The sequence below is a fragment of the Apis cerana genome, linkage group LG15 (genome assembly GCF_029169275.1).
Source record: "Apis cerana isolate GH-2021 linkage group LG15, AcerK_1.0, whole genome shotgun sequence".
NCBI lineage: Eukaryota > Metazoa > Arthropoda > Insecta > Hymenoptera > Apidae > Apis > Apis cerana.
This window is the reverse complement of record NC_083866.1, coordinates 4,314,065-4,330,383: the sequence shown is the minus strand read 5'-3', so window position 1 is coordinate 4,330,383 and position 16,319 is coordinate 4,314,065. Positions and strand designations below refer to the sequence as shown.

General features: G+C 36.6%; 2 protein-coding genes across 4 annotated transcripts in view; one reads left to right on the top strand and one right to left on the bottom strand.

Moving 5' to 3' along the window:
• LOC107998009 (uncharacterized) overlaps window positions 1–8,389 on the top strand; it is a 114,545-nt gene extending 106,156 nt beyond the window's left edge. Inside the window, exons 6-7 of one of the 2 annotated variants that reach the window (XR_009832851.1) lie at window positions 6,296–6,717; window positions 7,128–8,389. Coding sequence is in view for 1 of the 2 variants with exons in the window: in XM_062085685.1 (XP_061941669.1) it covers window positions 6,296–6,444 (149 nt within the window). In the remaining variant the exon portion in view is untranslated. Of the gene's footprint in view, window positions 1–6,295 lie in introns of both variants that reach the window. The other variant, XM_062085685.1, reaches the window with a different exon arrangement.
• LOC107996610 (photoreceptor outer segment membrane glycoprotein 2-like) overlaps window positions 1–16,319 on the bottom strand; it is a 244,243-nt gene that overhangs the window by 169,957 nt on the left and 57,967 nt on the right. The gene's annotated exons all lie outside the window — the stretch shown is intronic.

The window sequence follows — 16,319 nt, the reverse complement described above, 5'->3', positions numbered from 1 at the left end:
GAAAATATTAGAAGCTCTTCATTAACTTTCTATCAGTCGAAAGAGAAAGATATTAGCAAAGTCTTTAATTAACTCTTCGATTATCGCTACTTGGGAGAAAAATTTGTTTTCGTTCGAAACGTCGTTTTTATTGTATACGTTGTATATTCGAGATACGTCAGAAAATCTTTTAATTAGTTCTTTAGATTGGGGGGGCGGGAAAAAAAGCTTTTTAATTGATCGAGAACGATCCTCGAGGTCGAAATAAAATTCGGCCATACGTCAGCATCGCTTGATCCTTTAATCGATTTCCAATTAACTCGAATAAAAGGGATACGATTCCTTTTTAATTAACTCTCAGTTCAAAGGGAACTGATAATGATTCGCCACGATTTTATCAAAAATCTATCCATCTGTTACGAGCCTTGACAATTGTATATTGTTTCTTTTATTCGATAATTTGTTACATTGCTTATTTGAGGACCATTGACATCGATTCGGTTCTACGTAGCGATAGAAAATTATTTTCTTTAAGCTTTTCTTGTGACACTTTTTTCTAATCTTTTAAAGATGCTTGAGAGAGATTAATTATCACCAAGCAATTATATACTGCCTTTATATTCGTATGCCAAGCAAAGAACAATCTTTCCAACGATTTCTCTCCAAATTCGTAAAAATCCGTGTTCATAATCGTGTCCAATCGTATATCCATCCTTCAAAACACTCTTTCAAAACGCTCGTTCGAGGATTTCACAGTCACTTTGCAACCCCGTGATCCAGAAAAAAAAAAGAATCTCTCTCCCTCCTCGAAAAAACGAAAATTCTCCAAATCCAGTTCAATTTTATCGATCGAGCATCGCGAAAAACAAGTTGCCAGAATGGTTGGAACATCCATCCCCCGTCAATCATCCGCCCGGTTCGGCATATTACTCGCGCGAGGATGAAAAGATGAGGGCGAAGCGTTGGATCGCGCGAGCGTCGACAGGCAACCCCGCCTGAAAAAACGGTTATACGGGAGAAAAAGGAGGAAGAATGAGGAGGAAGGAGAAGAGGAGGCTAGCCAAATCCAATTAATCGAATATCGATCGAACTCCTCCTCCTCCTCCTCCTGTTTCGTTTTTTCTCCCTCGTTCATTACGGAAACAGTTGACCCGCCTACCTGGACAAACCGTGCGATTCGAGCACTTTATGAAACGGCCGGATATTTCGCTCGCAGCCGCCCTTTATCGCGGGCCCCGTTTCCGGTGTGGGTAGAAAGGGCTAATAAAGTTTCGGGCGCGGTATTGCCGTGAAAAAGAATTGGAAAGGAATATAGGAGGGAAGAAGGATGGTAATTTCTCGATCGATTTAAATTTGTGATTGTGCTCTCTCCTCTTTCTCAAATATTTGCTTGCAAAGAAGGGGATTTTATTTTAAGTAAGGAATCGAAAGGTTAAGAGAGTTAGAGAAATTTCTTTTTTTTCGAAAAATCTTTCGATAACTCATCACAATGCGCATTAACCGTGTTTACAATTATTCTTATCGATTTAATAAACGGATGAGAAACTTCCAAAAATATATAACTCGCAATTAATTCAAAAACTTCTTCATAAACTTGCATAAATCTTCTCCGAACGTTACCCCAAGGGGGAAAGTTGCGAGCTAGAGTAAAAACTGCCGCTGTGCAGAATAAGAAGAAGAAGAAGAAGAAGAAGAAGCAAATTGATCCAGAGAGAAATATTAAACGATACTCGGGGAAGAAGATTATTTCCCATACACCACTGTGAAACAGCAGATTGCACACCTACCCGTATTCGTCCTCCCTTTTCGTGATGGAACATGAATGATGGAAAATGGGGGGATAGAAATCATTTTCTAACAAAGATACGATCGTACGTGCATAATATTTCACGGTGCACGGCCACTGCGTAATTTCGACGGTAATAACGGTTGATAGTAAATGCCCGTTTGCATGTAAACGATATTCGACCAGCGGAATAATTATTAACGGAGAATAATCGGGGAAGGGATGGTTCGCAGTTTAAATTGTTACCTGATACGCGAGCTTTTGGTGAAATGGAATTCTTTTGGACGCAAGTTGGACGGAAATAATCGTGTTTCTTTTGTCAAATATTTTTTTTGAGTGCAAGAGGAGGAGATTTCTTAGAATGAGTATTGCGAGTGTGGAATGGACAAAGAATTGTAACGATTTTTTTTTAAAGTGTAGAAGAAATTTCGAACAAGTAAATATACGTGATAAAATTGCTGAAATTCGTGAAATATTCGAATTACTTAATAATAATATAATAAATAATGTGACATCCAATGTTCAAAATTATCTTAGCTGTACATTCATAAAAGGAAGAGTACGTTCACGATGGATTCCAAAGGATTAAATGTTTCGTTCAGAGAAATAATAATTAATCACCCTGGAAGCTAATTTCAATTTCCATGTTTTTTTGAATATTTCCAGGATTCGCGTTAAATTCCCAGAAATTGATTCTGATGTAGAGGGCACAAAAGGCGATCTTGGCACGGAACCATGTTCGTTGCCGGGCCCGTTTTTCAAGTCGCAGTTTGTCTCGCGAAGATTTCGTTACCGAAAAGGGGTTGGAGGAGGGATGTGGTTTGAGAATCGCATTAGGGACGACGCGGTCGTGGCGATTAAATTTTCAAGGAATAAGAAGAAACGTAACACAGATCCACGACGAGATAGGGGAGCGAGCCAGCTCGTGGAAAAAGCAAATTACCTGGCCTCCCCGTGTCGGGTAGAACGTAAGACAATCTTGAATAATGGCCGATAAATAATGCAATTTATCGAACGTGAAACCGTGAATTATTCCTCACGACGAGAAATTTTTCCCGTATTATTTTGCAACTGGTATCTCGTTTCATTTATCGTCTCATTTGAGGAAATACGCTCGGATTTTACGATTATCGTTGTAACATGCTTGGAGAAATAAATATATTTAACACTCGTTAAAAACTCGATCAAAATTAGGCAAAATTTGAACCGTCGTAACTTCGAAGACGATGACAATTTCCGGTGTGAACGAGTGAAAGATCGTTAAAAGAGTGTAATCTCTTTAAAACGTATTTTTATTTATCTCAATCACGAGTTTCGCTTCTCGAAATATCTTCGTATAAAGAGAAGAATAATTTTGAATAATTTTGAATCCATTTATTACCTCCTCGTTCTTGTTGTTTACTCGAGTCTCTCTTAATTTATTCACATTTTGTTTCGTTTTATCCGTTTATTCCACGTTATCAGTTTGTTCTCGTTATGGATTTGTTTATTTATATCTGGAGATAGATTTCTTGATATTTTCTTTTTCTTGATATTTCTTTTCACCGATAATTATTTTCTCTTAATATTTTTGCACGCGTGAAAATTTAACTAATACGAGATCTTGATCTGGATCTCCCCTTTCCCTTCTTATCACACATTGAATTAAAAGAATCAAAGATATTTGTAATTTAATGAGAAAAACAATCAATTCATTCTCTACATTTAATCATCCTTACTTTCATTTATTTATTTTAATCTCCAGCAAAGAAATTTTTATCGTCAATATTAAAACAGATTCAAACATTCTCCTCTCTCCAAACTTCCAAAATTTCTCGTTAATTGAAGAAATAATAAAAAAAATCTCTTTCCAGTTTAACCATCTAACCGTATAATTCGTATTCTTAAAACTTTTCCAAAGCGAAGGAGTAGCTCATAGAATAGATGGACAAAGCGGCGTTTAAAAAATTACACTATTCATCCGACGAAAGATTAAATCCATAACGAGGGGGGATATAAAAATCCTCTAAGAAATGTCTCTCGCCTTTGAGCGGAAAAATTCGAAATTCCTTTTTTTTTCTTCTTTTTTTTAACAAGCTCGAGAGAAGCGTTTCCAATTGACCCCGTAACCCCTAATTGGTCCTCTTTTAGATAACCCCTTCGGCCTCGAACGAACTGTTCATCGTGGGTTGAAAGAAAAAAAGAAAAGAACAAAGGAGAGGGGGAAGGAGCGAATCTCTCCTTGGAACGGGTACCGCCCTTTGGCAAATAATTTAGGATTAAGGGTTAAAAGTGGAGGCAGCAAGTTTACAACAGAGACTTGGGTCCAGGGGACTTGGCAACGGAACCACGCCGGAAGCGTCAGACTCTACATTTTTCGCCCGGAAATAACGAGCTGGACTATCTACGCGCCTCCTAGTTACTTACTGCTCTTTGTTTTTCTCTTTCCCCACTTGTTTCTCTCCTTTTGGATTCCTTTTTATTCGGTTGTAATTAAGAAAGGGGACAACGCGAGGCTGCAAGCGTGTGTACGTACGTGTGTGTTCAGCTTTCTAATTGGAGTGGAGAGGACTCTGGTTTACGGATCACAGGGTCACGGGGTAACATGCCGGCTCGGATGGAGCGGAGGTTTGATTAATACTCGCGCACAGTTCCCGCAAGTTGCGGCCAATGGATTTTCGATATGAGGTTAGTTAGTTAGGTGACGTCCCCCAGGTGTCTTGAAATTAATATCTGTTTCGATATTTAAATATATATATATATATCGATCGATTTTGTTTTCGAAGGAATTTGAAAATGTTTCAACTTATATAAATCGATACGATAACGTGATGGTATCTTTACATTTTGAATTAATTTCTTTTCGCGCAAAAGTGAGGCTAGAGTAAGAGTTGAATAATATATTTCTTGGGAAGGAAAATATTATGGGACGATGATTTTAAAATATCGACAGAGGGAACGAGAAGGTGTATACGACAAAAACGCTTCGACTCTGTTTTATCTCCGTATGGAGATGAAAAATTTAATTTAATCGAACGCGGGGAGGCGAATCTCTTCTTTTTTATTTTTGTATAAAAATTATAAAAAACCGATATTCCAGGCTGAATATTCATCGCATTCGTTCAATAATACGGGAAAGTGAAACAAAAATTCCTCTCGAATCCCATTCATTGACGAGCTGTCCATCAAACGACCTTTGTCCCGCAATTTCAACAATTTCCATTCAATGAAATCCCCCGATCGAACAATACCTCGCTTCCTCGACTCGTCTCTTTAACCCGTTCGATAATCGAATATCGTGAAATTCGACGTTTCTGTCTCTCTGGAGAGGGGGAAAGAGAGAAATAAAAGGGCAGAAATTCCATCCATCGGTTGATGAAACTTCAAACCGACTCAATCGTTCGTGCCAAGAACAAGTTTACCGGATGGAAGAAATAAACGTATCTCTGAATGGCATCTTGAATTTGCATTCACTCTCGGTACAAGTCTGACGACGGAGGGGGATATAGTATTAAATGCCGGGACATTTCAGACATCCTTACCCCTCCCGGGAAATCTAGACTGCAATCTTGCAATCTCAACTGTATCCAGATTATCGGAAATCTCGTGTTCGATCGGAGGAGAGGGGGAGAGGAGTTTACGACGTGTCAATCGTGGAAAGTGTTTCAAGTGTGTTCAAGTACGATAAAAATTGAAAAGATTAAAGGTATACAATTATCGATACGAGCGAAATTTATGGATGAATATAATATATTCGAAAGTTTTATTGCTGGGATTATTTTGAATTTAGGTTTTTTTTTTTATTAAGAAAATTCTCGATGAATAACGTAAGTTTAAAATGAAGAGAAATTTTTTTTCATTGGACGAAAGAAGTATAAAAAGAAGCAAATGTTTGGAGAGGGGTGTTTTCTTTTTTTTTTTTTTTTTACATTTTCTAATTATCACGAGATCGGAAGATTTTTTCTGAAGAGTTGGGAGAAAAAGGAAATATCTCGCATCTTGGTATTTTAAAAATTACTGATTTTCCTTTGTGATCATTTCCATTTTTATGATTAAATTCTGTTCAAATAAGAAAGCGAAGTAAAAACTGGCAGAATAAGATTTAAAGCAAGTAAAACTGTATTAAATAGAAAATAAGAGGAAAAGAAAGAGCAGAGAAAATTACTTTTTTACATTTTTTACAACTACATCTTGAATGGATAGAATCGATAAATAAGGATAAATAAATAAAAGTAACGTTAAAAAAGTAGAAGAAGAAAGTTAGAAGAAAGAAATTTCTATCTCTTTCTTTTTATCTCGAATCCGATCCTCAGCTATAAAATAAAACAATTTAAACACTAATTTAACGACATGTGATAAATTTCTTCTTTTCCATTCAATTCCTCTTTTACACCCACAATCGTATTCTTTAAAAAGATAAAAAAGTAAAAATAAAATGTTAGAAAGAAGGACAAATTACTAATTTACATTGCACTTAAAATTCCCAATTAAACGAAACAAATATTTAAAATCCAAATATTAATCCAGTATCGTTTTCTTCTTCGTTCGCAGACAGCGGCGGTTCCGCAAGCCCGTGCTTAACCTGGACTGCCATGACGATGATCTTCACTCTACCTGCCATCTCGTTTCTTCTTTATCCTTCAGTGACAATAACCGTGGCGCGTACAGCCACGTGCAAAACTACACCTGCCAACAGGTAGCTCGTACGCCGATATACCACTATACTCACTGCCTGATTCAATTAAAAACAAGAAGGAAAGAAAGAAGGGAAGGAAGAAAGAGAAAAAGAAGGAGAAGAAGAAGAGGAAGATGGAGAAAATAAAAAAAAGAAAAACATCGTCCATGTAAAACCTAGTAGTCTAGGGCTTCCAGTTATGTATGTTACTATGTATGGAGTAGATAGCTCGAATAACAATTGATTTTTATTCACGAGTGGGCCTGTGTGTTAAGCGGGAGGTCGAGAAGAGTATCGAGTAAGGAAGTATCGATTTCGTTCTTTTTTTTTTTCGCGAGTGATTACGTACGATTAAGCTCGAACAACACGATGTCCTTGTGATCCTGCAGCTAATTCGACATTTTTTTGTATTTTTAATAAATGGCGAGATAGGGTGAATCGCAAATGGTTAGGAAGCATAGATAGAACATGTCGATCGCAGCGACATCTCTGCAAGATTGCAACGATGCTGTGTTGCTTGTCTTTAACACGAGGACTTTAAGCTGTGTCCTCACCGATAATACTGTTTTGTTTCTCTTATCCTTGGTTAAAGTTTCTTTCCTTTTCTGTTTCTTTTTTTTTTTTTTGTTTTTCTTCAAAACGTATTAATAATTTATATTCGATCTTTAAGCGAGATCAGATTTGTATAGAAATAATTATCCGTTTTAGGAGTCGAAAAGACACTTTTATGTATTCCGCACTTGTACATACTTCGAGCCTTTTTCAAGAGAAGAAGCGGGAGAGCTCAGTGAGAATACAGCTTTAGGCACATTATCTGTGAGATCTCGCACCAGAGACCTGTACGCGACGGAGCATCACCGATATGCTTTTAAAGTAAAGTAATGGACACCTTATACGTAGCTACGCGTACGTAACTCGGACGCGACATCTCGTGGAGAGACAGAGAGTCTTAGTTCTATTTCCCAAAGGAGATCGTCGTGACGTATAAAGTCACTCACGAAAGTTTTCGTAGAACCTATAAAAAGGCTATTTTTATTAAAAAAAATAATAATAATTGTATAATAATACCATTATTTATCGATGCAATAAGGAAAAAATTGTAAGAAAAGACGAGCTCCTCAAAGAAATATTCCATTATTCGAAACGGATAATTGGATAAAAACAAAATATAATAGTAAATGTGTAAATTATATATTTCGTGAAAAACCTAGTTGGCAATAATTAATTTCCGTAACTTTTAAGGTATAAATTTATAAATTTCATATTGATAAAATTAAGTGTCTTTATAAGTTATATGAAGACATTCATGAGTGATAACAGACGAAGTGAAACGAGTTATTTCGTGGCTGAAATTTTCTCGAAATACCTGACACTAAGAAAGAAAGAAAAAAAAAATAAAAAAATAAAAAAGAAAGAAAAAAAATGATGGATAAAGGATAAGAATACGCGGTGGTTAAATTCGAGGGGAGAACAGGGTGAATCCTCTTAGGAGACGAAGATGTTATCGTAACCTCCTGTAACGCAAATGCACGCCCCTGCGTATAAAAAAAGAAAAAAAAAGAAAAGAGAGAAAAAAAAAAACAATTACGCTCATCGATCGTTATTGCTCTGGCTTCTGGTTGATTTTTTTTTTCTTTTTTTACCATGATTGTTGATGGTCTCTTGTTCAAATTTCATTATTTATTTATTTATTTATTTTTTTCGATGGTCTACGTTTCTTTTTTCGATTCGATTTCACTCGAATTCATTTATCAAACCCCAGTGTTCATTCAGAGAGCGAGTCGAGGATATATATAGATATACATACAGGGGTAAATTAATATTAACCGAGTACGAATAACGTTAGCGCAGCGACGAACGGCGTTCTGCTCAATATCCGCTCCTTTTAAGATGTCTAACGAGGAACGCGACACCATAGGTACCGATTTGTAATCTGTACAAATTGTAATAAATTACCATACGAAATACAATTCGACCGCCAGTTTTTGATTACTTCTATATACCCGTTATTGTAGAATGATCGAGGTAAGTGTTTCATTATCGAATCTCAATCAATTAATTACTTAACCCTCGCCTTGAGCCTTCATTAACCACGCACCATCGCTACTTAGATCCACTTAAATTTCCCCCCCAAAAAAAAATTTCATGCGACCAATCTGTGCTTTGCAAAGAAAGTCTCTCGAAAAGACGTGCGTAAAGATGTAAGAAACACGCCCGCCATCGACCAGCCTCGGGATCGTAGACGAAATATAGGTAACGAGGGCGTGAAACGGTTATTAAATTCCTCGTGGCCCGAGCTGAACGATTATCGGTTTATGTAAATAGGGAGGGGCACGTGCGGCACACCGAATTAAACGATGAATCCGGTAAATTCGATTTAACGAGCCGATAAACCTTGCCTCCTCGCGTCCAGAAAACTCTTTCGGCGCAATTACGACTCGGAAACGCGTCACGTATCGATGTAATTCATATCTTACATCCGATACATTTGAAAAACGCTGGTTTCGATATTTACCACCACCCCTTATTGCGATATTACTAATCTTCGATCGATGCTTTTCTTTTCTTTTTCCTTTCTCTAGGAATCGAAGGGGGGAGAATGGTTTTGGAGAAATCGAAACTATTGGAAATGTTAATTGGGCCCTCGTTACTGTTGATAAGTATCCTCGAGGATCGGGGAATTACTTTGTCTTCGTGCGATTTGCAAGGGGATTTGCGTTGGAGGATTGTCTTGCGAGAATGAGCGATTCGGATGTCTAGAGTTGGCTGGCAACTTCAGCCTCACAGTCAAAGGTAATTTCAATTGGATTGTCTGTTGGGAGGGTTGTCTGTAATGAGGAACAGTCTGATGTTGATTTCTGCGTGATCTTTGGAATGGAAACGTTTTGGGATAGCAAGAATGTTGGATGAATTGGGATAGAAAATGTATCTACAGAATCGTTAACTCATCCTCCTATTTCTTTCAACCCCTTCTAAAAACAACCTGAAAAACTTATCCCAAATAATCCATAATCCTCTCGAAACACGAGGCTGTATTCCTAATAGAATCACGAAAAGGTCTGGCCGATTTAACAGACTCCCCTAATGCAGTTCACCCGGTCGGTAAATATTCGCATTAAAATTCAGTGGAGGTTATCGGCGGGGAGGAGTGGGTGGAATTAGCATCGTCCACGTAGGGAGCAACGTGAGGGTGGACTGCGGTGGTCCGGCATCAAAGCTTTGGTCGTCCGCGCACGTCACAGCGCGCGCGGCTAAGAGGCCACGTGCCTGGAACACGTGCGAGAGGACTTTTAATTTCGAGGACGACAGGCCAGATGGGCCGAATGGCTCCTCCTCCCTTCTCTTTCTCGTGCTGCGTCGAATGCTGCGCTCTCTTGATTTTCCTTTTCTCTCGATCTTCTTCCAAAGAGAGATCGATTTGTCGACGCTGCAAGTCGAGGTTTCTTCCTACGTGTTAATTTTGCGCGGTATATAGATTTGTTTTCCTGGTTTTAAAAGTTGAATTGAAAGATGATCTTAAGATGAACGGGTATTTTTAACAAGCTCGATCGGGTGAACGAATAATTTGGGAGAAACAGGTTTGATAAGGAGAAGTTTTAAAAAGTTGGAGAAGGTATAATTGTACTAGTGATTGTAATTATGTTAATTTATCAAAGAGAGGGGATAGGTTATATGCGTCTTAATTTATGATGAAACGAAACAAAGATTTTTTATCGATAGATAAACTCGATAATCTCTTCGACTTCATAAATTGAAGTTAATATGATTGATGCTCGTAATAACTCTTTATTTAGTTACATCAATAAAATATTTTTAATGATAATTGATGATCAATAGTTAAAGGATTGGATTTCAAGATTAATAAAATTATTTTCCTCGCTGAAGAAATTAATCTTCACACGTGATCATTCTTAATGCCTTCCTCTAATCTATATCGATAATTTGAATAGAGAGTTTATTACTGGACGGCTACGTTTCCCCGATAATTGGCGAATTAATATCTCTTCGGAGGAATTAGGGGAGCCACCTCGAAGTAGGACTTATCGTAGACCAAGCTCTTGGTCACCTTAACAAAGCTTTGGGGCGAGGGTAAAGTTTATTTCGAACTAGAACTATCAATTATTCTTAGAGCACCGGTGTGTGACTCAAATTGTTGAATCGAACAGACTCTCGAGTTTAATTAATTAACTGTTATCAATCAATAAAATTTAAATGATGTACAAAATTTCGTTCTCGAAGGAAGAATAAATTTTGTTTAACTTTAACGCAAATCTTTCCAATGGATTAGCATTGGATTAACAGGATTTTTTTATTCCTTTATTATTATACAACGACGAATCATTCTTCTTATATGAATTCTATAATACCGATATTTTGAAAATATTTTCCTCTTAGATCTTCAGCTCTATTTTCTCACAGACTCTATCATTTTAAAATTCACACTTGAAAATCAGGGATGATCCTCGAGGAAAAAGATTCGAGTAGAATTTAACGAATTTATATATGAATCGATAAATCACTGTTTTGGAGATTTCGCCAATTAAACCAATCTTGAATCTGGGTCATTATTTTTTACGTCCCTCTATTCAAAACAATGAATCCATGGAAAAATGTGGAAAATTTTATTTTCCTTTTTTTTAACTTTTAAGAAACATACATAATCAAGAAATAGAAACTATACTTTTTGCTTACTCTCATTTTCAAATTCACATGTATTCTTATTTACACCCTCGTCCTCTGCAAGATTGTGCCACTCTATATATATATATCCGATAAAAATGAATAAAAAAAGAAAAAAAGAAACGAAGTAAAATAAGTAACGAATTCGTTAAGGCCTTAATTGACACACCGAGCAGCTTTGTCGTCGAGGAACAAGTGAAATAATTGGAAGATCGAGGAGGGGGCTGTAACGATGTCTGCCGAGGAACACGAGGGTTGGAAGGGAAACGAGGGGGACGAAAGGAAGGTGCGTTCCTCTTTATCGGCGAGTGTTGCCAATAGGAATGTTTCGACGAGAATTAGGAGGCACGGATTATTGGGACGTGGCCGATCTCGATTCACCTCCTTGACCCGAATTTAACGGTGGATGATCGTTTATGCCGGGTTTCGGAGGATGATGGAGGAGACGAGGAGAGTCGAGTCGCAGTTAATTGAACCGTTTTCTTTATTTCTTTCTTTCTTCTTGTTTCCTTCGATATGAAATATTTATTTATTTTTACTTCCCCAAGAGAAACAGGGTTAGAGTGTTATAGCTGGAAAAGATACTTCGTGTTTATAGCAAAACGTATAAAGTGACGACGAAGAAGAAAAGAATAAATAAGAAGAGGGAAGAAAAGGAATTGAAATAAAACAGATTGTATATCTGTTTTTAATAATTGCAAAAAAAAAAAATAGGAAAGATCGGTCGTCGAGGAAATTTCAACGATCCTTTCCTTTCCTTTCTTTTTTTTTCTTTTTTTTCCCCAATTGAAAACGAACGAAGACAGATGTAGAATCGCGTCGCAAAAAAAGTGACTTCTCCGAGATCTGCGGTGAACAACTTGGCCGTGAACAACAGGATCAACAGGATTGAGAAGATTTTCCATCGCAATTTCTCAGTTGTTTGAAAAACTTTCGGCCGAAAAGAAAAACGAGCGTGCTGGAACGTGAAAAGTGGGGACGTGGATGGAGGCGGAAAGAAAGTTGCCTAACTTACCGGCTGATAACTCACGGCCTCCATAAACCGGACAAAGTTACGACAAATATTTGTCTTCTCGCTTTTTTCCTCTTCGAACATTGTTCCTCACCCCTCCTCCTCTTTTTTCTTTATCCGGTTTCGATACTTTCCCAGCTTCGTTTTTCCCCTTAAGCTTCCCTTAAGTTAGATTTCGAACGCTGAGGAAGATCAACTTCGCTTAAGGGGAACGGTGAAAGTATTCGTTCAATTTCGATCTCTTTCGCTTTTCATAAGATTTGTGGGATTTCTTGATTTTTCAATATATTCGATTCATGGAAAGTAAAGTAACTTTAATTAATTTATTAAGCTAAAACAGCTCTATCTCTATCGCTATCTCGCTTCATCTAAAGAGACAAGTTTTACTTAACTCGTAACAGAGAAATTTTACAATTTTTCCAGGAATATATTAAAATTCTGATTCTTTCATTTAAAAATCAATCGTTTAATCGAAAAATACGTAAATATAATTCGTCGATAGATAATGTATTTTAATGAAATATCGATGAAATGATTATTCGTATTTTTACACGAGATATAAATATTGGAAAATTTCTCTATTGAAGGAAAAATTATTTCAGCATCCTCCAATTTGAAAATAATTTTCGTTTTAATCGATAAAAAAATATATTTTTTTTCCGACTACTTTTCAACCGTAAATCGAGAATTATTTATTTCATAACGATACTTCGAATATATAAATTATCATTATTTAATATTTTATCGAAAAAATTCGATAAAATTTTCACGAAACTTTTTATTTTTAAATTCGAAAAGGAAAAAAATAGATGAGAAAAATCTTCTTTGATGATTTTGATTTTGATTTTGAAAATTATCAACGATCGAACAATCAAAATCGATTTCGAGGAATTTTCTTGCTTGCTGAATAGAAGGAAAACATCGAACGAGAAGTGTGGTTCGGTTTCGAGTGTGAATTCGCGTGCCTTTGCGGCAAAGTCGAGCTACGAAATTTCAAAGTTTCAGCTTCGTGCCAGAGTTTAACCAGTGAGGGAGAGTCAAAGAAGGAAGAGGAGCCGACGAATCGAACGCTGAATTCAGTGTTAAACTGTTCCAGAACCAAATCGTGGATTCTTACGGTAACACGCAAGACGTCAAAATTTCACGCAAACTAAATTCAAAGTCCTTTTACCTCCTCTTCACTGAGGGGGTTACGATCGATGAATGAACGAGGGGTGTTTGAAGTTTGATTCAAACAGAAATTCGGTCTAATCGATTTTCAAGAGGGAATAGTATTTTCAGAATATTTTTCAGAAATTTTCATGATTGTACGTATTATCGATAATAAAGGACATCTTATTTTTTTCCTGTAAAAAAGTAAGATGAAATAAAATAGAAAATAGAAAATAAATTATTACAACTTTCCTTAACTTTGAAGAAGAAATTTATAAACGTTGCGATTTCGTTGAAAATTCTTTAAGTTTCGCGTAGTACATAAATTATTTTATATAATAATATAAAAATTTCGTTTATAAATATCGCGACGATATTTTTGAAAATTAATTTATTAATCTATTAATCGTTTAATTTATCGTAAAAGTAAGGGGAAAAATTTTTCAATCAATTGATCGATCCCTATACAAATGAACGAAACGATTTTTCTTTTCTATTTTCCATTCTCAAAAATGTAGATCAATCCCTCGACAATTCGACGGGTATCAAAAAGAATTAAATAAATTACCGAAAAATGCAAACCAATCTTCGAAATGTAAAAGAATAAAAAGATTCGAAAATCTAATCTCTTAAAATACTCTTCTCTCTCCCTCTCTCTCTCTCTCAACATTTTCGTTTCACCCGATCGTTTCCACGTTCTTTCTCGCTCGAATCCGATTTTCCAACGATTACTTCCCCTTACCAAGGAAACAGAAAGGGCCAAAAACAAAAAAAAAAGGAAGAAAGAAAAAAGAGAGAAAGAAAAATAGGTCGGGAGAAGAGGCGTCGAAAAAAATGGCGGGAAATTGTTTGAATTAGACGAAAGTTTTTTGTTCCCGCGAGAACAGGATTCAAAATCCATTAATTAATTACGCGGGATGGAGATGGGCGAAAAAATGCTAGAATTTCGGCACTTTTAATTAAACATCGCGACAAGAGCGGGGTGTAATTAATTGGCGTGGATCCATGCAGCGGCCACCACGATTTTTCAGTCGAGCTATTTTTCAAAAAGAAGCCCAACCCCTCGCGATTCTGGGAGGGGAGAAAAAAGAGGGCGAGGAAGAAAATTGATCGTGGCTCGCTTTCGAGGGATGAATTGAATGGTTTATTTCGTTCGTTCGATTTTTATGGTGGAAATGGGAAATTCTTGAATTCCTGGCACTTTCTGGAAATCGCTTGTTCCAATATTTTTGGAGAAGGAAATTGCGTGCAACACACTTTTGCGATAATTCTTTTTCCAAAGTAAAAGATTTCTTTGTTCCGCTCGTTGTAGATCTTTGTGGATTTAATAATAACTTCGTTTCATTAAACGAATTAAGATCGATATCTTTTTTCAAAAAAAATGTTGACAATATTACCATTATTTCTTATCGTTAAAAAAAATAAAAAGAAATAGAGACAAATAAAACTGTCCTCGACGATTCGTCTTTGTACATTTTCCACGAGTGGAATAGTATTGTTCATTGCAGTTATTTCCAGATCCACGAGTCTCGAGAATCAAGCTCCACGATCTTAATTCTTTAATTTCAATTAATCGAATTCGTTTTCAATAGTGAAGTTGGTACAAACTCTAGTAAAACTAAGTTCGAACAACTGTACCCTTAACCCGATTAATACTCGACCAACTTTCAGCTCCTTCGCGAAATAAAGAACACGATTCTATTTAAAAAAAAAAATCCCACGCTTATCGATATCAAAACGAAATGAAAATGAGAGCAGCTATAAATTCTCGTTTCAGGCGAAATTTCAACGAGAATGGAGAAGGAACACGGAATGATACGTGTGCTTACTTTAAACTGAAATAATAAATTGGAATCATTTCCATTTTTCGAAAAGATAATTCCTCCGAATTAGTGCGAATGGTGCTCATGATTTATGCACATGGTTTTTTATTTGGAAAATTGATCGTGACTGAAGAACGCGAGGCTGGAACTCGATTTTTCCACGGGGCTTTTACCCTTCTGCAATTTTAACGATGCTGGATGCACGTTGCGAAACTCTGACATCAAATGTTCTGTTCTAGGGGAATCAAGGCTGTGAAAGTGTTTGCCACTTGAAGCTATAAAGTCGATCGATTTGTGGCCAGATATAATATTTGGGTTGTCAAGATTTTAGAAGAATCTTTTCGATTTCGGATAGAAACGAACGAATGGCCTTCCTGTTCTATGAAATAAATTTTGCATGTCAGAGTTACAATACGCACACAAAACACAAGAACAAGAGAGAAAAGTGAATTATAAAAATACAAAAAAGTCACAGATTATTATTTATTATCATTTATATCTCTCCAAAAATGATAACATAACAGGCACAAATTTCCAAGTTCAAAAATTTTCATAATTCAATCTTGGAGTCGCAAGGGGGTTGAATTTCAACAGGAAACGAGAATGGAGGGAAAAAATTGAAAGGGGTGAAGGTTTCAACGACGTGAGTGAATAACCGTTGCAATTGTTAATTGGTGAACGTCTATGTTAATTAGCAAGCTGTTCCGCTGTTAATTAGGAAAATTAGTTTTTTCAGAAACGAGGGTTTCGCAGTTTCCGGAGTCACCCCGCTCACGAACAATCAGAATTGTCCAGCGAGAAAGAGAGAGAGAGAGAGAAAAAACGATCGTTCGCAACTTTTCACCCACCTCGTCGAGAAACGTAAAAATCGCTGTCCCGAGTTCTCGAACGAGTGGGAACTAGTTTTCCACCGACAATTTTCCGTTTTTTCGAATCACATTTCTGACTACTCGCATTCGACTCGAGGAATTTTAAAATAACTCTGCAATTATATCCATCGATATTTAACCAGATTACTCTGGATTATACGCATCCAATTTGTTGAAAAAAAAAAAAAGAACACTGGTATCTTAGATACCAGAATCCTTTCTCCTAAATTTATAATTTACAATTTATCCAAAACACGAAAAATTGTCCAAAGTCCAGAGAGAGAGAGAAAGGGAGTAAGTTGATCGAAACGTTAACTGTTCACAGGGAGAGGATTTCTTCATTAGACGAACAATCTGTTGAAGC